Here is a 23,474-nt window from a genome sequence, read left to right as displayed (position 1 = left end):
CAAGCAGAGTACTAGACCAAGGCCCTGGAAGCAGGGACCACGCCTTCCCCTTCAGCGTAGTGCCCAGCAAAAGGCACCTTCTTGGTTAATATCCATAGAATGGAGTGAACTCTCCCCAGATGATCACGTCTCAATATGCGAGTTTCAGCTGAGTCGTGTCTCAACAATCCTATTCAAAACGCGTGAAAACTATAGCTGTTTTTTTTTTTCTTTTTTTTTTTTTAATTTTCTTTGTAACCCCAATAGGATGCAATTTCCATGAGAGCAGAGACCTTACTTCTAGATGATCCCCTCGGATGGCGGACCCACCTAAGTGTCCCCGGCTTGTTCTGGAGGATGCAGCACCAAATACGTCGCGCAAGGTCTCTACTCTCACGGAGCTAATGATCTAATGAGGACTTAACCAAGCAGGAGACAATTGCTTTGCTGCCCAGACGTCTGCAGAACGTCCAAAAGCCATCAGCTCCAGGGAACCGGAAGTCCAAAACTGGCGTGAGCCCAGAAAGCGCCTGCGCAAGCCTAGAAAGGCGCTGTTTCATTGGACGATCCAGGTTGGAAGAGTCCACTGTGGCGGGGGGGAGTAGTTGTGATGGGCTTTCTTGGAGGGAATTAGAAAAGGATTAAAGAGTGAATATGTGGACCGGTACACAACCCAAAAGCAGTAACCCAAAGTACCATTTGTATGTTTACTTATGAAATTATGCGTTCCTCTAGCCTGTGTCTTGGATGAGTTGGATTGATCCAACATCCAGAGAGCAGTAGAGCGCAGTCGGTATAGAAAGAACCCTCACGAAGCGGGCGTGGGAAAGAGCGTTCGCGGGGGAAGCTGGGAAACTTCGGTCATCCGCCACCATTTTACCAGATTTAAGCCGCAGTGACAGCGGGTCAGAGCACACTTGAGCCATGAAGCTACTGACCAGAGCCGGGTCCTTCTCGGTGAGCACAGTGGAAGGTTTGGGGAGGGTGTGGGGGCAGTTTGTCAGCAAGGTGGTACGGACTGGAGGTTCCCGATGTAGGGTCCCAGGCGTTGGGCTCCATTTGCCCTTCAGCTGAACCCTGGAGGCCAAGAGGGCTGAAAGCTGGGATAATTAGGAGAGGCGTGGCTCGTTCTGTGAACCCGAGGGACCTAACGCGGGAAAACCTGAAAAAAGAGGGCTTGAGAGCGGAGGCGAAGCGACTCCCTGGAGAGACTTCTGAAGGTCACTATTCTGCCGGCTTGCGGAGGCCGCACCAGACCCAAGCCCCACCCACCGTGCCTCTTCAGCTATGGCTTCTGCTTCTTGGTTTATCTTGGAGCATCAGTTTTTCCCAACGGTGAAATGGGCTTACTAATAAAAGTGTAAGCAATAAACTCCTGTAGATGTAGCGCTTATCCCATTGCCTGGAACATCATTCATCGTTAATTATAACCGGACAACATAAATGTGCTTTTCTTCATCTCTTACTACAGGAATCCTCCGAGAGGAATTCTTGGACTGTTCTCAAAAGCTGCTTAACTAGGCCCTCCCCCTTAAGCCCAAATTGAACATAACTGTCACTTAGGTTTCCTCAAGCATAGGTGTTTTGTCACTGTGGAGCACAGGTTACCAAGTAATGAAAGGAGGAACACTTAAAAAAAAAATTAAGCAAGGAATAATTTGCACCAGTGTACTGTTAGCAATGTCTAGAGACAGTTTTGTTTATAACAACTTTTGGGGAGGCTGCTACTGACAAGAGGGCCAGGGGTGCTGCTAAAAACCTACATGAAACATCCCCTTTATAACAAAGAGTTACCCAGCCTAAAATTTCCATAATACCTGGACTGAGAAACCCTGCTAGAGGAAAATGCAAAAGACCAGACCTGGGAGTGGAGTTTTCCTGTTCTTTGTGTTACATTGTTATACAAATTTAGGCTGTAATTATATTCGTGGCATGCCTAAAAAACCCAATGATTAACAACACTTTGAGGGCAACTCCGACTGGCAAAATGCCCCAAATTTCCTCCATTCCATTTTTTAGTAGAAAAGAAGAGTTCTGAGATTACAGTTGAAAAGGACCAAAGAAAGCAAGTTATAGTAAACTTGAAAGCAATTGTTTGTTTTTAATTGTAGTACTTATTTTAATAAACTTATTCTCACATTGTGTTATTCAACTAACACATTGTGTTATTCAAAAGAATTTAGTAATTGATAATTACTAGGACAATTCTTTACTGATTTGAAAGGGACAAATAAGCACTTAACTAAAAAGATGTCATAGCTGGGTAATGCAGTGGCTCACGCCTGTAATCCCAGCTACTCCAGAGGCTGAGGCAGGAGCATCTTGGGAGTACCAAGTTTTATATATGCAACATTTCCACTAGTAATTTTGTGAGGTGTACTCATAATCAAAATGACTTTGATGACACTATATATCATTTGCCAAAAGAAAAAAAAAAACTGATTAAAGGGAATGCATTTTGAATCCATTATCTGACTTAATAGGAACTTATTTTCCTCTAGTGACTGTATATTATATTTTGAGAATATGCTGTGAATTAATCTATTAATCTCAGGGTGATATAAATTTTATTTAGTCAAAGAACGGAAGAACGACCCTTGGTTACTTGGTTTTTGGCACAATGAAAATAGCTCAGAGGAAGTTGGTAAACTTTGGGTTTTTTCACGGTTGCTAAAATTAAGTAGAAAATTGGAAAGTAGACTAAAACAAAGAGACTCATAGGGCAGATTCAAGAAGCAGTACTGCTAAAATCTCTAAAAGGGTATTAACATGGCAATTCAGTACCTTTCCAAAAAATTTCAAAGCATTAGAGCTAGAGGGACACACTAGAAACTTAAGTAAAGTAGTTAAAAGATTCAGAAAATACAGTGATTCTTTTTTAATATTTTTTTAGTTGTACACATACACATTATCTTTATTTATTTTTATGTGGTGCTGAGGATCAAACCCAGTGCTTCACATGTGCAAGGCAAGCATTCTACCACTGAGCTGCAGCCCCAGCCCTACAATGATTCTTTATATAGTTTTAAAAAAAAAATGAGCATAGAGAATTCAGGAGTCTATGAATCACAAATAAATAGAAGATTGGGTAGGACTGGGATTGTGACTCATGCTTGCCTAGCATTTGTGAGGCACTGGGTTCAATTCTCAGCACCACATTTAAATAAGTAAATAAAATAAGGATCCATCAACAACTAATAAAAACTTTTTTTTAAAATGGCTGGGGTGAGCTGTTGGGTTGATAAGTTATATTCAGCTAAACCATCCAATGGAAATAATGGTTCCTCTTTTTACTTCTGAACACCCTCTTTCTCTTGGCAACACTGATATAATACTTTTATATAAAGCACTTTGTGAGAAATGTGTGTAATCTTTCTTCTTTATATTTAGAGATTTTATTCCCTCAAAGTTGCCCCCAAAATTAAAGGCACAGCTGCCCCTGCAGGAGTTCCTCTACATCCTCAGGACCTTGAGGTTAGTCCAACTGAGTTGCTTACTAAAATCCATATATACTTTACTCTCATTGGTAATATCAAAGCATTAATCATATCTCTACTTAATCTTAAATGCAGTTTACCAAATTACCAAATGGTTTGGTAATTGCTTCTCTGGAAAACTATGCTCCTGCATCAAGAATTGGTTTGTTCATTAAAGCAGGCAGTAGATATGAGGACTCCAACAATTTAGGAACCTCTCATTTGCTGCGTCTTGCATCCAGTTTAGTAAGTATCTTTATTACCTGTTTGGAAATGTTAAGGTGTGTTAGTCTTATGAAAATGAAAACCTGGAAGCAATATCCCTTTTTTAATTTGCTTGAGCAGCCATACCAAATTAGCATAAACTGGATGACTTAAACAAAAGAAATTTACCTTACAGTTTTGGAAGCTTGAAGTCAAAGTCAGGGTGTCTTGTGACAAGTCAGGGTATCAGCAGGGCCACATTTGCACTAAAAACTATAGGGAAGAATCCTTCTTTGCCTCTTCCTAGCTTCTGTTGGTTGCTGACAACCCTTTGCATTCCATGACCTGTGGCTGCATCACTCTAATCCCTGCCTCTTGTCACATGACTTTCCTTTTGTCTGTGTCCAAATTTCACTCTTAAAAGGACACCTGTTATATGGTATTTAGGACCCACTCTAATCCAGTATGACATCATCTTAAGTACATCAGCAAAGATCCTATTTCCAAGTAGAAGAGAGGATATGGGAGGGAGCAGGGATAGGTAAGCGGGGGTATTAGAGACTGAAATTGATCAAATTATGTTATATGCATGTCCCACAATATGTCACAGTGAAACTGCCATTCTATTTAAAAGACTCTTTCCAAATAAAGTCACTTTCTTAGGTTCTGGGTAGATAGTTTTGTTCAACACAATAAAACCTAATATAAAACATGAAACCACAGGATATTTGCTACAGAGAACCAGTAAATTGGTGTCCACCCGAGTGTTAGTGTTAGAATATAAGAAATAAGTAAAAATTATTTTTAAAGGAACTGAAAAATTAAAAGGACTCTCCCATATGTAATTCTTTTTCAAAAAAGACTAGGAACTCCAATAAGCTTATATTTGAAAATGTAATGTTTACATAAATATACTTTATATTAAAAAATATATGCTTATGTTCTTCATTGAACCTTGTATAATTCTTAATAGGATCCAATACTTATGAAAGTTTCTTTTGAATATGCTAATAAGGATTAGGCAATAGATTTTGATATACTATGATGTTTAGGATACTCAGCATTAAAAAACTACTAAGAAAATCTTTTCTTTTTCAAGACCACAAAAGGTGCTTCTTCTTTCAAGATAACCCGTGGAATTGAAGCAGTTGGTGGTACATTAAGGTTTGTTAAATAAATAATAGGAAATAAAGTGAAAACACCAAAAAAAAACCTCAGTTTTAAGGGAACTTTTCTCTGTTATCATGGTGGGTGAAGATTTCCCAAACAGAACACAAGAAGAAAAAGACTGATGAATTTGCATTAAACTATAAAATATCTTTATCCCTTAAAGTAAAAATTTACATAACTGATTGGGAGTAGCTACTTGCAAGATACATAATATATTAAGGATTTCTATTTGGAAAAATAAAGTACTGCAAATCTGCAAAAAACTAAAGAAAAAAATGAGTGGAGAAAAGATAGGAATAGACTAGTTCCAGAAGAGGAAGCAAGAAACACTAGTCTTCATAATCAGCTGTATACCATTTCACATTACCATTTTAAAATGTTTTAAATTTCATATCTTTGCAGAAATAAGGGAGAAGGAAAATCTCTTATTCTGCTGGTGGGAGTATAAATTATACAACCACTTAGAAAAGAATCAGGAAATACCTAGTAGTATTGATAAAAGTCAAGCAGTTTTTAATTCACATGTATAAAGATACTCCTTATCTTTGTTGAGACCAGAAAATCTATGTCCATCTTTAGGGAAATTAATAAAATAATATAATCATGATGGGACAAGTGTATAGTTCTGTGGTGGTAGCCACCATCTATCTCTGACCTTTGTCATCTTGCTGAACCCACAGCCCATTAGACTGTGACTCCCCATCATTTTTCATCCCCTCAAGCTCCTGACAACCACAGTTCTATTTCCTGTCTCTGATTTTGTTCCTCATTAAAATGTAACTTATTTCACTTAGCATAAGGTCCTCAGTGTTCATCCATATTATAGTCTATATTAGAATTTCATCCTTTTTAAGGTTGATTTGCCAGTTAAAAAAATTTTTTTAAATTTAGTTGGGTATGTTGTCATTTGCACTTTCTGATAGCACTTCAAAAACTTTCCAAAGGAATTTGTTGATTTAACAGAAAAGATAAAAGGACAGTTTAGTCTTCTGATTTATTTATTTCTTCTAATTTATTTCCAATTCAGTGTGACTGCAACAAGGGAAAATATGGCATACACTGTGGAGTGCCTGCGGGATGATGTGTAAGCATTTGCATATGTTTAGAACATCTGCTTTTTAAATAATCCTAAACTGCTCAGTTCATGTTGTGGTGTTATAACCTCTGACTTTGGTTTGAAATATTATTCACAAACTTCATGCTTATAACACTGCTCAAAGTTAATATGAGAATGTTAACACTTGTGTAGAATCCTGAATATTAGTTTTAAATTTTTGACCTGTAACTCTTATTTTGATGTTTTTTCTAGTGACATTCTAATGGAGTTCCTGCTTAATGTCACCACAGCGCCAGAATTTCGTCGTTGGGAAGTGGCTGCCCTTCAGTCTCAGCTAAAGATTGACAAAGCTGTGGCTTTTCAGAATCCGCAGGCTCGTAAGTACATTTTCACATTACATTCTCTTGTTTCTAAGGTAGACGTTTTGAAAGACAGATATCAGAGACTATTGAAATTTTTTTCCTACTTGAGTTTGAAAATATCTTTTCCAAAAAATTTGCTCACTTAAGTATATTGTTCTTTTATTTCTAAATGTTACTTTTAAATGCATCTGCTGTTACTGTTTATTGTTATGTATTGCTATTATTGTTAATCAACTCCCCTTTAATGAGTCTTTCAGAAGCAAGCAATTTAACTTTTAAAAAGTAAGAACTGGGCTGAGGAGCTAGCTCAGCTGGTAGAGTGCTTGCCTTTCAAGCACAAGGCCCTGAGTTCGATCCCCAGTACCGCAAAAAAAAAAAAAAGGTAACAACTTTGGGGGGAGGTAGTGGTAGTGAGGGGAAGGAAAAATAACAGAATGAGACAAACATCATTATCCTATGTACATACATGATTACACAAATGGTGCGACTCTACTTCGTGTACAACCAGAGAAATAATAGTTGTACCTCATTTGTGTACAGTGAATCAAAATAAATAAATTATTTGTAGAAGTAAAATAAAATAAAAATAGCACACTCCTGTGATCCCAGCAGCTACGGAGGCTGAAGTAGAAGAATGGCCAGCCTCAGCAAAAGCAAGGCACTAAGCAACTCAGTAAGACCCTGTCTCTAAATAACATACAAAATAAGGCTGGAAATATGGCTCAGTGGTTGAGTGCCTCTGAGTTCAATTCCTGGTACCAAAAACAAAAAAATAAGAACTTTTTTTTGTGTTAATTTTTTATGTTTATGCAATGTTGTCATACAACTTCTGGTGGGAGCAGAAATGTGCAGGTAGAACCAGAATCAGGGACCAGCTTCAGGGCCTCAGCATGGCATAGGCTTCTGTTAGAATGTAGGCCTGTCAAGAAAGGATCCTATCAGGTGTCTGAAACATACATTTAGTTCATATTGCTCCTGTTACTCCATGGTGATACTTTATGTCATAGAGGAATGTGGTCTTTGTTGCTGAGAATCTGTACCAAATAAATGGAATGGTAAAGTTGTAGAAAAGATGATTTACGTGTCCAGAATGACTCCTTCCCCACTGGTAGCATGAGCTTGCACCCCTCATCCTCTAAACAATTACAGTACAATCTCGTATCTGCTCTGGTCTTTATCTCTTGGTTTACAACATAAGTCTGCCTTTACAGTGATCTTTCTAATATGAAAAACCCATTGAAAAGCCTTTAAAGATGACTAGCCTGTATGACCTTTCATAATCCCTTCAAAATCAGACCACTTCCTGTTTCTTATTATTTTTAACTTTTTTAAAGTGATGTGTAAGTTGGCGCAACTCAGGAGGCTGAGGATCATGAATTCAAAGCCAGCCTCAGCAATAGTGAGACACTAAGCAACTCAGTGAGAACCTGTCTCTAAATAAAATACAAAATAGGGGTGGGGATATGGCTCAGTGGTAGAGTGCCCCTGAGTTCAATCCCCAGTACCAAAAAAAAAAAAAATGCTGTGATACATAAAAATTGTAAATATTAGTTCTGGTTCTGTTGTGGTGATTTTCCTTCTTGGCCTTCAGTTGTTGTGGTTGGTGGGCAGTGAGGCAAGATGCTGCAGAATCTGGTGGGTGTTTGTAAGATTGCCCAAAAGACCATCAGCTCTGCTTCACGCAGGCATTTTGAAAATTAAGTTCCAGAGAACCAAAAGCTGTTTCAGGATGATAACGGAATTCCAGTGCATCTGAAGGGTAGGGTAACTGATGTCCTGCTGTATAGAGCCACCATGATTCTTACAGTTGGTGCAACAGCATATGCCTTGGATCATTTGCTTATGGCTTCATTTCCCAAGAAGCAGGATTGACGACAGTCATCTCAGCAATCATTTGGTTCAGTTTCATTCAGCTCTCTATGGACCAGTAATCTGATAAATAGTGAACTCTTCTTTGGGGATCATATTTATTGACTTGTACTAACTGCCACCAATAAAGCAGTCTTTACCATGAAAAAGAAAATTTGTACATACAGATGGGGTACTGTGTAATGTTTCAATACGTGTATATGTTGTGTGGTGTTTAAATGTACCTATGTCTTCAAATATTTACCATTTACGATGATTAATCCACGTGGTATCACAGTACCTACTTCTAGCTTTTTAAAATGTCCAGTCCCACTTCTCTTGTTTCTTGTACAACCTTCTTCCCCTCCTAGCAGTGATTCCCCTCTGAATCCACCTGTTATCATATTTATTGGCTTTGCTTTGTCTGTTCTACCTTTCATGCTGATCCCACATCATTCATCTGTGAAACATTCATTCTCTAAGACTTATCCCAGATCTTACTTCCTTTACTCTTTTCCAGTTTCCACTGCCTTCCCTTGTGCCCATATTGCATTTCCAACATAATGCTGATATCACATGGTAATACTTTATATCACGATTTTTTCTCCCAACATTTTGAGAGTGGGCATTGTATCAGGCTCATCTCTGTATTTTCAGCACCTAGCACAATGCCTGGCATAGAGCAGTTGCCCAAGAAACCAGCAAATGTAGGAAACAACTCCAATGAAAACACAGAAGCAGGAAGGCAGGGACAGTGCCATGGTACCAGTGAAGAGTAAATCCAGGTAAATGGTAGCATTGGACTCCTGAAAACTAGTAAATAACTCAAAACTGATACTTTCATCACTCCCTGTGTCCTGACAACACCTTCGTTACCTAGAGTGGGAACCTAGAGGTAAGTGGAATTCAGATTAAATGACTTGCCCAAGGCCACATGGCAAGGTGGTGGAAGAATTATAACTAGATTCAGACTTCCAGGTGGAAGTTATACCTTCTTGGTGGTACCAGGTAAATTAATGTTAGAAAAGTGTTAGGTGGGCTCTGACATGTAGAAGCTGCTACTGTATAATCTCTTATTTTCCTCAGCATATTGAACTGGCAGAATTTTGAAGTTGCTAGAGATTAAATGATAATAAATTTCAAGGACTCTTAATACTTGAATGCCAAATTTGTATAGATTTGTTGCTTTCTCAGTTTTAAGAATATTATTGTCTTCACTTAAGTTGCATTTCAATAATGGCCTCTTTACTTCTCTGTCTTATAGATCTCATGGAAAATTTGCATGCTGCTGCTTACCGGAATGCCTTAGCTAATTCACTGTATTGTCCTGACTATAGGATTGGAAAAGTGACATCAGAAGAGGTAAGTTAAAACATCCTACATTTTAAAATATGCTTATTTTTATCTTTAATTTGAATAGTCATCTACCATTTCAGGATGTTTGCTGATTTTTCCTTTTGTCCCCTTGTTTTAAGAAATTTAGCTTGCTTGCTTTTCCCTCACCCCCATAAACTTACTTTTTAATTCAAATTCTGTGTGAACAATTTTTGTATATCTTTTAACTAAAATAAGTTTTCACAACAAAAGGAATATGATCATTATAGAAAAATCTGAAAATAAAATAAAATGAAAAATAAAATATCTCACAAACCTAAAGGCACTCAGTGTTAACGCATGGTATGTCTTCTTTTACACCCTTTTCTGTGTATCTTTTTAAAACAATATTCAGATGTTTAAATAGCAAAGTAAATTCTTTGACTAAAAATGTTTGGTCCTCTGAATACATAGATGAGAATGAACCCTACTTCTTACCTCCCATTCTGTCATCAGCCCACTCGCTAGCTCATTCACCTTTTCCCGCACACTGTGCTGACAGTAAAGTTTTATCATAGTCATGCTTATGCCATAGAACTTGGTTTCCAAAATAAGAAACATGAACTATTAAATCTGCAAGTGTAGATAATGTGCAAATACTCTTTAATTTCCTACTTTTACCACCTGCCCAATGGGAAAAAAAATTGTCAAAAAAAATTAAGATAAAATTTTTTAATTACCAATGATTAAGTGACCCTGGATTCAATCCTTGGTACCAAAAATAATAATGATGATGATGATGATGCTAAAAGCTCCCTATAAGATTGAATGTCAGAGTAAAAAGAGTTTATAGTTATAAACGTTTTTCTATATGCTTTTGTAAGTGATAACTTAATTAATAAACTTATGAAGTTTATTCCAGAAACAAACATTTAGCTATAAGGATGTCTTTTATAGCATCTTTTAAATAATTGTGACAATGAGAAACAAGTTAATATCCAGCATTAGGACATTAAATAACTCATTAAATTACCTGTAGGCTAGCACATTATTCAATTATTTGAAAATATTAACTGATATATAAAAATTCCATAACAAAATAATATCAAGTAAAGGCAATTTAAGAATTCAGATATTTTGAAAAATCCTTTAAAAAAAAAAGTGTACGTCTTGTGGGCAGATACCAAGATTTACCCATGAGGGGTTGACTCTCTCAGTTACTAGTGTGTTTTTTTGTTGTGGTTTGGTTTGGTTTTATTAAAAATTTTAATTGTAGATGGACACAATACCTTTATTTTATTTTATTTATTTTTATGTGGTGCTGAGGGTTGAACCCAGTGCCTCACATGTGCTAGGCAAGTGCTACATCACTGAGCCACAACCCCAGCCCCTTGTTTTATCTTTAATGAGTCTCTAGGCAAAAGGAAATTCTAAAGAAATTGGTAGTAGAATACTTTTGAGCAATGGCAGCTTCAATAGAAAAGCATCAGTAGAAAGAAAGGAATGTGACTGCAGGGTGCGGTGACTCAAAGCTGAGATAGGACCGAAAGTTCGAGGCCAGCCTCAGCAACTTAGCAAGGTCCTAAGCAACCTTAGTGAGACCCTGTCTCAATATGAAAATAAAAGTAAATGTCCGGCAATGTGACTCAGTGGTAAAGCACCTCTGGTTCAATCCCCACTACCAAAAAAAAAAAAGGAAAAGAATATGATTTTCCAAAGTGATGTCATAGGAGTCTGTCATTCATTTTAGGGCCCAGCTTCTGATACATTGACTAAAAAAAGTTCTGTGTCCTTACTTTAGCCCAATGTTTTTCAACATTATCACTTTCTGCAAGTAGCCTTTCTCTATAGCCTTCCCATGAATTTTTTTTTATATTTTTTTAGTTGTTGATGGACCTTTATTTTATTTATTTATATGCAGTTCTGAGAATCCAACCCATTGCCTTACACATGCTAAGCAAGCACTGTACCACTGATTACAACCCCAGCCCGTTCCCGTGAGTTTTTTTTTTGTTTTTTTTTTTGCTGGGGATTGAACCCAGGGCCTTGTGCTTGCAAGGCAAGCACTCTACCAACTGAGCTATATCCCCAGCCCCGTGAGTTTTTAATACCACAAATACACTGTATATCTGTTATGCATTTGAACATATACTTGTACTTTTTATATAAAATGAGAAAGGTTTTTTGTTTGTTTTTTCCTTACCCACAAGAACCAATTTTTAGACTCGTGGAGGGAGTATCTCTCCTATTAAGAATACACATTTCAGCCCTAATATTGTATTTTAAGTCAAAAATAATAGTAAAAACTATGATTCCTACATCTTATTGATCCTGAGATCACCAGGGTGGTTGATTGGATATATGGCTAGTTACTTTTAAATAAAGATTCTAAGATTCCTCATCAAATCTATCATATTTGTCTGTAGTATGGGTCCCTGAAATGGAGTAGAAGTGAGAGGACAAGTAAAAGTTCTCCCAGGTAATTCTGTGATAGTCCAGATTGGAAATCCTGATATTAACAGTGACCTCATAGCAAGAAAAGCTTTGCTGAAATTGGCTTCAAAAATGGGCAAGAAGGGTTATAATGATAGAACTCTAGTAGGCCAACCATAGAATATTTATAGTGCTTTATTACTACCTGTGGAAACACACAATTATCTAATGTATTGCTTAAACCACATGATAATAAAAATTATAAATTTACTTCCAATTTTTAATTTCTTTTTTTATTAATAGTTTTATTGATAGGTAATCATATACCATAATTCTACCTATTTAAAGTGTAGATATCAGTGGTTTTCATTATTACAATTACAGAGTTGTACGACCTAAACACAATTTCAGATTTTTAAGCAATAGTTTTTATAATGAAATCCCAGTATATTTCAGCACTAAGTCCCTTGTAAGTTCATAACAGTAGCATTTATGCCTGTGTATTTATTTCCTGCCAAACTACACTTGCATGTTTTTACAACTTTTTATATTTATACCAATAAAACCTAATAATAGTGTTTAACTTCCTCAGTTACATCACTTCGTTCAGAACCATTTTACAAGCGCACGAATGGCTTTGATTGGGCTTGGTAAGTTACAAATTACTATATGTCAGTTTGCTTCCCTAAGGGCAGTCCTTTAAACTGCAATCATGTGAACCTAGAATTGAACAAAATTTTAAAACTTCTGTTTTTGTGAGACAGGCAATATACAATCAAATTTTAATTGCTGGTCATTTATTTGTGAAAGCGGAATCCATTGTTTAACTTTGTAAACTATTTGCCTTATATTCTTTACAGTATTTGTAAAACCTGTAACAAGGATGCATTTCTCTAAGCAAAGAACATTTACAGACTATCTTAAAAAGAAGTACAACTTAATAGAAAACCAGACAAAGGGTGTAAACAGTTGGTGGTTGAAGTGCCCAGGGTGGAGCCAGTTACTTTAAAACATAGTCACCCTCACTAAATAAACATTTTAATCTGTAAGAACAGCAAAAAAGGTTGATTAAAAGGTTGATACTGCCCAGTAGTAACCAGGATATGGAATAAAATAGGCACTCTCAAAAGTCGTTAGTGGGAATATAAGAATTTGCTCCTAGGTGTAGCAGTGCACACCTGTAATTCCAGCTACACAGAAGGCTGAGGCACGAGGATCTCAAGTTCAAGACCTTGTGTTAAAAAAAAAGAATTTGTCCTAAAGAAATACTTGGTCAAGTATAAAATGTTTGCATGAGAGTATTGTTAAAATACTGTTTTTTTGTTTCGGAAATAACAGTTTGAGGTATAATTAACATGCCATAATATTAACCCTTTTAAAGTATTCAGTTCTGGGATTTTTAGAAAATTCAAATAGTTTTGCAGCTGTTACCACTATCTAATTTCAAAGTATTTTCATCATCTCCAAAGAAACCCCAAACCCATGAACAGTCCTCCCCATTCTCACCATCCTGTTTCTGGTATCCATTAATCAACTTTCTGTCTTCATAGATTTGGCCCCTTTGAATATTTCACATAAGTGGAATCATATAGTAGGTGGCCTTCTGTAACTGGCTTTTAATTAGCATAATGTTTTCAAGGTCCATCCATGTCGTAGCATGTATCAATGTTCCTTTTATTTTGGCTGATAAATATTCCGTTACTTCATTGTCACTTAGGTCATTTCCACCTTTTGGCAATTGTGAAAACTTGACATTCATGTATTAAGTTTTTCTTAGGATACCAGTTTTCAGTTCTTTTGAAGATATACGTGTAAGTAGAATTGCCAGGATACATGGTAACTCTTAACAGTTTGAGAAACTGCGGGACTGTTTTCCAAATTAGTTGTACCATTTTACATTCTCACCAGCACTTATTGTCCTGATTATGGCCATTTTAGTGGGTATTTAATGGTTATTGTGGTTTTAATTTGCATTTCCCTAATGACACATGATTTCTTTTTATTCCTTTTTTGGCCATGTTCATAACTTCTTTAGAGAAATGTCTGCTCAAGTTCTTTGCCCATTTTTTAATTGGATTGTTTATTTTCTTTATTCATGAGTCATAAGGATTCTTTATATATTTTGGATGATAGCCCTTTATCAGACATGATTTGCAAATATTTTCTTTCATTTCCATGGGTTGTCTTTTCACTCTCTTGATAGCATCCTTTGAAGCACCCAAATACTAGAAACTTGCTAATTGTCTGTTGAGAAGGTATTGATTAAAGAAATGATAGTACACCCATAGAATGGCATTCTTTATAACCTTAAATGGATAATATAGACTAATCACTAGAAAGATGCAAATTATGAGAGATGTCAGAAACATCAATAGAATGATAACCATTTTTTTTTTTAGTAGATGGACACAACACTTTTATATAATTTATTTTTATGTGGTACTGAGGATCGAACCCAGTACCTCACCCGTGCTAGGCAAGTGCTCTACCACTGAGCCCCAGCCCTAGTGGTAAGAGCATATGCTTGGCATGCAGGATGCTCTGGGTTTGATTGCCAGTACCAAAAAAAAAAAAAAAATATATATATATATATATATATATATATATATATGAAAATAATATAACTGCACAGCAAAAATTCTAGACGAATATGAGAGTAAATAGTTTACAAATATTAAACTGTAAATGGATATATGGAAGGATGGCATTTGTAAATGGATATATGGAAGGATGGCATTTAGTAGAAAAGCTCTCATTTTCTCTATTTCTAAACTTAAATTTTAAAATCACATGTTATAACAAAAACAGTAGACATTTTAGAAATTCTGGTTCTAGCTTTATTTTTGTTTCTGTTCATCAGGTGTGAGTCATCCTGTTTTAAAGCAAGTTGCTGAACAGTTTCTTAACATGAGGGGTGGACTTGGCTTATCTGGTGCAAAGGCCAAATATCGTGGAGGTGAGCATTCTCTTCTATTAGGGTTAATTTATCAGAAGGACATTTCACCACTAGAACAACACGTTGGGGTGGAATAGACTACTAAACCACAGAAGGAAATAATTAGGTGACTTAGGCCTCATAACTTAAACATGTTTTATGTGTGCCTTGGAGTAGGATGGGCCTAAGGAAAAACAGGGATTAATACTGTGTTATAGAGGATACTGAAGAATAAAACCAATGGTGCTGGGCGTGATGGCATGCGCCTGTAATCCCAGCGACTTGGGTGGCTGAGGCAGGATTGCAAGTTCAAAGCCAGCCTCAGTAACTTTTTGAGCAATCTGTCTTAAAAAATAAAAAGGGCTGGGGATGCGGCTCAGTGGTGACCAAGCCATTTTCCTTCTCACCCTTCTCCTTATATGGCCTAAGGTGAAATTCGAGAACAAAATGGAGACAGTCTTGTCCATGCTGCTGTTGTAGCAGAAGGTGCTGCTATAGGAAGTGCAGAAGCACATGCATTCAGTGTTCTTCAGCATGTCCTTGGTGCCGGACCACATGTCAAGAGGGGCAGCAATGCCACTAGCGTCTTGTACCAGGCTGTTGCCAAAGGAAATCACCAGCCCTTTGATGTGAGTCTGAAAAGTTGATATCTTCCTTGTCCTCAGAGGCTGAGTATTTATGATGTAATCCTGATAATCTGCTCTTAAAATGTAAGATGAACACCAAAAATATTTGTGTAATGACAACTAGACTTGATTTTAGTACATTAATGGGTTTATCAATAACTTATTATTTGGGGCTGGAGAGATAGCTCAGTTGGTAGAGTGCTTGCTTTGCAAGCACAAGGCCCTGGGTTCAATTCCCAGTACCACCCCCTCCCCCCCCCCGCAAAAAAAAGAAAAGAACTTATTATTTTCAATCCTAATGTAGGAAGAGGAATGCATGCTTAAAAATAGAAGTCAGAAAATCACACTTAAGTTTCCTTTATGGTAAAGTTTTAGTTAGTACATGTATTCCTAGATTCTAACTAGTGTTTCTTTCTAGGTATTATTCTTTCTCTTCTGTTCCTGTTGCTACTCCCTGAATTTCACTACTCTTTTTGTTTTCCAACCAAGTGAGCAAGTTATATACCAATTGTTTACAGACCCATCTCTCCAGGTTTAGATTAAATGAAAAGAAAAAGCTGAGAGCTTTAGTTAAAACAAAAGGTTCACGTTACTTTAGAATACACACTTTTATGATAGGAAGACAGTAAAGCTTTAAAAATAATGATATATCAGGAAAATATAAAATACCAACTAAGAAAGTTTTATTTAATGAGTGAGCATTGTTTGCCCAGTGTAAAATTCTTCATGAGCTTCAGTAGTATACCTTTAAAAGGTAAATTATAGGATTGAACATTGATCATAGTTTCCAATATAGTATATGGAACATATAGATTTATGCTTTAGTAATTTGATACTGGATGGAAATTTAAATTCACATTCTTCTGTTTTTATTCCTCTTTAATATTTGAATTTAAAAAATTTGACTTTTTCTTGTTGTTTTAGCAGAGGTACCTCTTTTCCTATATCATTTCCCAGTTGCAATGCACAAAAGGTTTAACTTTTAAAGAAATTTTGAAGACTTACTTGACTCTGAATCTTTTGAATCTTCTGTATAGACCCTCAGGGATCCCTGGAGCACAGTTTGAAAACCATTATCTTAAAGTAGTCCTAAATTAAATTTTGCTTTTTTAATTTTCTTCAGATTATATTTCTTCATTCATTGTCCGCTGTTTTCTTAATGCTTTACTTTACACTATTGAATGTTACTGATGGCTTTGTGTAGCTAGAGTTTAATCCATATCCAATGATATAATTTAGTAGGAATTCCTAGTTCAGAATTTGACCAGAATTTTAGAGTGTTACTAGGGTAGTCTTAGAGTCGTTAAACTTAAAGCATTTGAAGTGAGTTTCTTCTTGTGTTTTATATGGACTGAGCCCGTGGTTTTCAAACTTTAATGTACATAAGAGTCATCTGGAGCACTTGTTAAAAATACTCCTAGGTTGCATGCATAAGGATGTGAGTCAATAAATCTTTTACAGGAATCTGAAAGTATGTATTTTTAAATAACAACTTGTGAATTTTTTTTTTTTTAAATGTAAATGGTCAAAACGAACACTGTGAAAACCTGTGTTAGCCAATCAAGATTACCTTAAGGAGCTCTAAATTCTGCTTACACTTTAGTCAGCAATATCCCTATTATCCAGAGGCTAAACTTTTTGCCACCTTGGAAATTTGAATAATGGCTACTAAGCAAAATTTTTCTCTAACTCTTTGACCTTAGGTGTAGGAGAAGAGAAAGCAAATTGGTGAAAAAGTCACCACCAACAGCAGAGAGAAGAAACCAGGTCTATCTCATGATCTATACCACTTGACCATACTGTATCTGTTATAATAAAATGTTTGAATTACCTTTTATTCATCAAAAGAAGTTTAGAAAATACCCAGCAAAAAGGAAAGTGAGCAGTCATTTTAGATTTAAATTGGAGGGGTGGGGGATCTCTGAAAGGTAACCTGTGTACAGAACACTTCAGCCCTTGAGAGGACTGGTCAAGTGGAGTATTAATCTATTTTGCTTATACCATGAAGGTACAAGGTTTTTTCTAGACAGCCTTGAGGAAATTGTGTCATTTTATCTGGCAGAATAACTTACAATAATAAAGTTTCATTGTATTTCAGGTTTGTGCTTTCAATGCCAGTTACTCAGATTCTGGGCTCTTTGGAATTTACACTATTTCCCAGGCTGCAGCTGCTGGAGATGTAAGTTGCAAACTCACCAATTCTCAGAATTCTTTTTCCCATCATTAGCATGTTTTTAGTTAAAATATGGAATGTTTGAAGCTTTGTCAGCATTTCTCAGTATGAAACCATTGAAGTGTATCTGCAATGAAGCAAACTTTAAAATGTATATTAATACTTCCAGAAAAATGGGGAAATGCCTCCTTGAAATTTTGGTTCTATTTGGACAAATGGCATAGAGTTGACTCTTGAGATGCCTAAATGTGAGAACCCTGGAGAGGTCAGGCCAAGATGCGTTCTGTGCTGAAGTCAGGGTTATAGGTGAAAGATTGTAGGGGAAGAAAGCTGAAACTCAGATTCTGGGAAACACCAACATATATGGGGCAAATGACTAAGGAAAAATGGCCAGGAAAACAGGAAGAAAAAGAAGACAAACCAGTATATTTAGAGGCCAGGAAAAAAAGAACGGTTGACACTATTTTGATCCACTGATGGATTAGCATTCCTTCTGTTACTACAGAGAGGTCTTGTAGTTTAACACACTAGATCATCATTGGTGATCATATCAGTTTTCCCCAGAGGAGTGGAAGTGAATTTACAGTGATTAAGGAATGATTGAAAAGTAAGAGGTGAGAGACTGATGTAGGTAGAGCTTAGACTCGCAGTTGGCCATTTTGGGAGAGTTTATACTGAAAGATTAAATGGAAGGGACATTGATAAAGAAAGATTAGAGCAAATATAGAAGTTAAAAAATGACAATTGGGGCTGGGGACATAGCTCAGTTGGTAGAGTGCTTGCCTCGCAAGCACAAGGCCCTGGGCTCAAATCCCCAGCACCACCAAAAAAAAAAAAAAAAAAAAGACATTTGGCTCAAGTCTGGGAAGGCAAGTGAGATCCAGAATACAGTGGACATTTTGAGCCTAGGAAATCAAGGCTAATATTGGGAGATGGTGTGGGGGAGATGAGGAAGTACATCCTTCATGAGGTAAGAGGCTAAGTCATATTTTAAGAGAGAAAAAAAGATTGAGAGTAATGAGGCTTGGGACAGTCGCATGAAAAGATGCACACAGAATGGGCAGCAGAGCTAGTGTAGATATCTTAAAGTGCCCATGAATTCATAGTACAATCAGTCAGGTCTGTTTTATAATTTTTCTTCATTAGCATTTTTTATCCTAATGGAAAAATGGGGGAGGCAGATAGGAGGATTAATCCCAAACTGGAATCCAGCAAAGTAGACAGTTTAGGAGTAAGAGGAAGACAGCACAGGAGTTGGGAACATTGGCAAGAGTGAGTGAAGGGGCAAAATTCAGGGATCTAGACCAGATAGAGAAGAGAAGCCCGATGGGCCTGACTGAAAGCAGAAAAATAAGGCATGAGATCTTGATAAAGTGAAAGAAGGACATGATTTAAGTCTGAGGCTGGAAGCCTTTAGAATTGGGGATTTCAGAGGTAGGGCAGGTCTAGGTTATGTGTGGCTATAGAAATGGGTAACTAGTATAGAAGAGAAATGAAAGTCCTGGAATTTAGGTGATGGGGGAACAATAAGTAGCAGGCCTGGAATGTGCCAGGGTTGGTATGAAGAAAATCATGGATCAGATTTTAAAATTTATTTGTTCATCAAGTATTTACTAAGCACCCACATCACTGGAACTTGAATCTTTCTTGGCTCTGGCATTCCAAGTATGGATGAGCTTATGAATTGACTGTTTAATTGAATTACTACTTTCTACTTGGTTAATATTAAGAGATAGCAATACTAATTGTATTGTGAGAGTTTGGAAATTTTAGAGATGCTTACTCTTTGTAGGTGATGCTCCTCCTTAGGGAAAGCCACCCTTTTCAGCCATCTTCTGCTGTCTGTCACTTAAATTTTTAAGAAGTTTGGCTGCTTACATACCATAATTTGCACAAATGGCTGCTTTAAGGAACATATAGTAGCTATAGAATTCCAAATGGACCCTGGGCAGTTAGTCTAGAACTAACCCTCTATCTTGTGTTTTCGCCTCAGTAGAGAAACGTTTGCTTGCCTCACGAGACTCTGGCACTGGCCAGGGATGTCCAACCCTTACTTTGTGTCTTAGGTTATCAAGGCTGCCTATAACCAAGTAAAAACAATTGCTCAAGGAAACCTTTCCAGTGCAGATGTCCAGACTGCCAAGTAAGTTCACATACTAACTATGTTTGTCAAATTTCAGTGATTATTTTTTTAGTTATAATGATATTATAATGTATGCTTGTAAGGAATGCAAAGTACCAAAAAGTATTAAAAGGGAAAGGGAAGACTGGGGATACAGGTCAGTGGAAGAGCACTTTCTTACCATAGGTGAGGCCTAGGTTTGATTCCCAGCACCACAAAAATAAGTAAATAATAATAAAAGGAAACACAACCATATTCCACCACCTAGAGATATAATCGTTAACATTTTGCATATTTTATTGACTATACATTTTTAAACACAATTGTTAACAATGTATGTTAACAATGTACCTTTTTATTCTAATTAAATAGTATGTTTATTGTAGAAATATGAAATTACAAATGAAAAGAGACAAATCCTCTTATTTAAGACATCAAATGATAAACAATGTTTCCATTTGTTCAGTTCACTAAAGATTTGTCTAAATACTAACTGGTATATTGAAATAAACTTGTTGGATATTTTCTACAGTTGGAAATTATAAGCTGCAAAGGACATATATAGGTTTAAAACACTTTTGTATTTTATATTATAGTTGGCCTCTGTATCCTTCATCTGTGGATTCAACAACCAACTGCAGATTTTTTTTTGAAAATTGGGGAAAGTTGCCTCTATACCAAACATGTACTATTTACATAGTATTTACATTGTATTAAGTGTTATAAGTAATCTAGGGATGATTTAAGTATATGGGAGGTTGTGCATAGGTTATATGCAGATACTGTGCCATTTTATGTAAGAGACTTGAGCACTGGTGAAATTTGGTATACATGGGGGTCCTAGAATAAAAACCCCCCAGATGCCAAGGGACAGCTGTACTTCCTAGGTATAGATTCCCATCTGGGTTTCTTGAAAACATCTGATTTGTTTTGTTTTAATAAGAAAGATGAATACATGTCTGCCATTTGGTGATTTTTAATTCCCACTATCCAGATTGAAAGCGCCAATAATAAAACCCCTTAATGTATTAGTACTTCAGAGATTTAAAACAGACTTTAAAGTTGGAAAACAATGTGCATTTTTGTTCAGAAGTTAAGACATTTTATTCTGACTCCATCTACTTAAGTCAATTCAGGATGTGAATCCTGCAACTCCATCTTCATGACCACTTAGTAGTGACCACAGGAAAAATGTGACAGGGTGAATTCCGGCCCAGGCAGAACAACCTTTTCTCGTTTTTGTTACTGTTGCTGTTATTAGTTTTTGGTTTTTTGTGTGTTTTTTTTAAATATGCAGAGTTAACAATCTTTTTTAAAAAATACTTTTTTAGTTTTTGATGGACCTTTATTTTATTTGTTTATATGTGGTGCTAAGAATCCAACCCAGTGCCTCACACTTACGAGGCAAGCACTCTACCACTGAGCTACAATCCCAGCCTGTTGCTGGTTTTGTTTTGCAGCACATTACAAAATTGTGTCTCTTGAATAAGTACAACACAGTTGTCCTATAGCATAGTTCTTACAAGGTATAGCATTTTATAGAAAATAAAATTTTGGTTATTAATGTCAAGATATGTTTTCTTTTTTTTATGGAACTAATACTTCTTTAAAAATTTATTTTACTTGTCAGTGGACCTTTATTTTATTTGTTTATTTGTATGTGGCGCTGAGGTTTGAACCCAGTGCCTCACACGTGTCAGGCAAGCACTCTACCACTGAGCCACAACCCCAGCCTGAGCTGATATTTTTTCTTATAAGGTTTTTAGTCTTCCTATAGCAAAGAAGTGAAAGTAAAGTGTCAGTCCTGAAAGGACAAACTAATAACCTCTTGGTAAAGTTTATTGCAGGTAAAATCTTTTCTTAAATTAAAATGACAATTTGGTTACTGCATTAGATTGTAATTACGCCTAAATGTAAGTCTTGCCAAAGGTTGATAGTTTGGGGTTTAAATAACTCAAGTACCTTATTGAATACCATGGAATAACAATTTTATCTTGTTTTATTTCAAATCGATGCTTTTGTGCTCATATTTAAGCTGCTGGGGCTTTCAGGACTGTACCATCCTTCCCCACTTGCCTTCAGCATCCTGCTACCTTCACTGAGGCAAATCCCAGCATAGAATTAGCACTTGGCAGTTGGAAGAGAGAGAGTGTGTGTATTGAGCACAGCATTCCGCTAAGTGGACAATGCCTTAAGAGCCTGTATAAGTAGATATCTTTTTTTTTTTTCATATAAATACTTGGAATTATTACTAAAAATGTAATAACAAGGCAGGAGTTATTTCACATTACAGTAGTTTTACCTAGATCTAAGTTCTAGTCCAAAATCAAAAGGCAGTCTGTTGAGTTTTTAGTACAGTTTTGTATTGACAGCTTTCCAAATAGTAAATAATAAAATATTCATTGAACTGAAGAAATGTATAGAACGGAGGCCTTAGCTGTTAATATTTACCAAAAACATATTGCAGAGCTTGAGGCATATACTTTAAAATTGCCTTGCTTTATAAAACTGACTTCTGCCTTTTATCAAACAGGAACAAGCTGAAAGCTGGATACCTAATGTCAGTGGAGTCTTCTGAGGGCTTCCTGGATGAAGTTGGATCCCAGGCTCTAGTTGCTGGTTCTTATATACCACCATCCACACTCCTTCAGCAAATTGACTCGGTGGCTAACACTGATGTCATAAATGTAAGCAAATGAGATTTTATGATGTAACATCAGAGAACTTAACCTTAATGATCAATTTCAGAAGAAATGCATAAGCTTCCTTGGGCTCTATACGTTGTTCTCATGCTGTCAGGTGCCTCACTACCTAGTGGATAGACACGGGGGCTTATCAGATCTGCAGATAGCTTCTTTATCAACTCAGGCCTCATGTATCTTCCTTGTTCAAATTATCATTAGGTTAAACCATTTTAAAATCTGTAGGTCAGGAAGAGTCATATCACCTGGCCTAAAAAGTAGTGAAAAATACCAACTAAGAAATAAACCCCATCCTGCCAGTCCTTCCATCATCCAGCATCTCAATATATTCTTTATTCTTTTCAGCCTAAGACATTCTCCCACTCTTGGTGTTTTCCCCCCACACATAACACTGATTTGTGTTGAGGGCTTGGACTATGTCTAGACTATATTTAGACCATGTATTTCCTACTATGCCTAAAGAGCACATGAGCTACAGAGTATATCTAACGTCATTGGGTTTTCCCATTTCTTTCTACGTTAAAAAATGTCAGCTGCTTTTTCTTTGTAGTTGTCTCAGCCATCTTCTCACCAAGGTCTACCTTGCACAGGGACAATTAGATTAAAAAAGAGACAAGCTTATCTTAAGATAATAACCCTAACATCATTCACTTGCTCCCAAGTTCATCATTACATACTCTGCTAAATGGCATACAAGAGTATGTAACCCAGCTGCCTACCTCACCATCTCTCCTCCATTAGGAATGCAGGCCTGAGATAATGGGGGCAAGGGTTAAAGGACCTGCTGCTGTACCTAGACCTGCTTTGTATTGCACTTAACCTAAACAACTAGGCTTTGAATCTGAAATAATGATAAAGAAAACTAAGGAGGGCTGGGGTTGTAGCTCAGTGGCAGAGTGCCTTTCTAGCACATGTGAGGCACTGGGTTCGATCCTCAGCACCACATAAAAATAAAGGTATTGTGTCCATCTACAATTTAAAGTATATATATAAATATAAATAAAGCAAAATGCTTGGTGGCTGGGGATTTAGCTCAATTAGTAGAATACGTGCCTTGCATGCAACAAGGCCCT

The 23,474-nt window shown here is 36.6% G+C and overlaps 1 protein-coding gene and 1 pseudogene across 1 annotated transcript in view; both read left to right on the top strand.

Annotated features, from left to right (window-relative positions):
* Positions 1 to 780: 780 nt before the first annotated feature.
* The window catches only part of LOC124969833 (cytochrome b-c1 complex subunit 2, mitochondrial), a 23,690-nt gene continuing 996 nt past the window's right edge, over positions 781 to 23,474 (top strand). The window contains exons 1-13 of the mRNA XM_047532783.1: positions 781 to 936; positions 3,370 to 3,453; positions 3,552 to 3,701; positions 4,759 to 4,823; positions 5,857 to 5,913; positions 6,139 to 6,263; positions 9,361 to 9,458; positions 12,436 to 12,493; positions 14,704 to 14,799; positions 15,208 to 15,407; positions 17,503 to 17,583; positions 19,644 to 19,720; positions 22,233 to 22,386. Of these exons, the coding sequence (XP_047388739.1) occupies positions 904 to 936; positions 3,370 to 3,453; positions 3,552 to 3,701; positions 4,759 to 4,823; positions 5,857 to 5,913; positions 6,139 to 6,263; positions 9,361 to 9,458; positions 12,436 to 12,493; positions 14,704 to 14,799; positions 15,208 to 15,407; positions 17,503 to 17,583; positions 19,644 to 19,720; positions 22,233 to 22,386 (1,278 nt within the window). The 5' untranslated portion in view covers positions 781 to 903. The remainder of the gene's footprint in view (positions 937 to 3,369; positions 3,454 to 3,551; positions 3,702 to 4,758; positions 4,824 to 5,856; positions 5,914 to 6,138; positions 6,264 to 9,360; positions 9,459 to 12,435; positions 12,494 to 14,703; positions 14,800 to 15,207; positions 15,408 to 17,502; positions 17,584 to 19,643; positions 19,721 to 22,232; positions 22,387 to 23,474) is intronic.
* LOC124969836 (cytochrome c oxidase subunit 7A2, mitochondrial-like) lies at positions 7,713 to 9,438 on the top strand (annotated as a pseudogene).

The sequence above is a fragment of the Sciurus carolinensis genome, chromosome 18 (genome assembly GCF_902686445.1).
Source record: "Sciurus carolinensis chromosome 18, mSciCar1.2, whole genome shotgun sequence".
Classification (NCBI taxonomy): Eukaryota; Metazoa; Chordata; class Mammalia; order Rodentia; family Sciuridae; genus Sciurus; species Sciurus carolinensis.
Note: the sequence above shows the minus strand (reverse complement) of the source record. Positions and strands in the feature narration are given on the sequence as shown.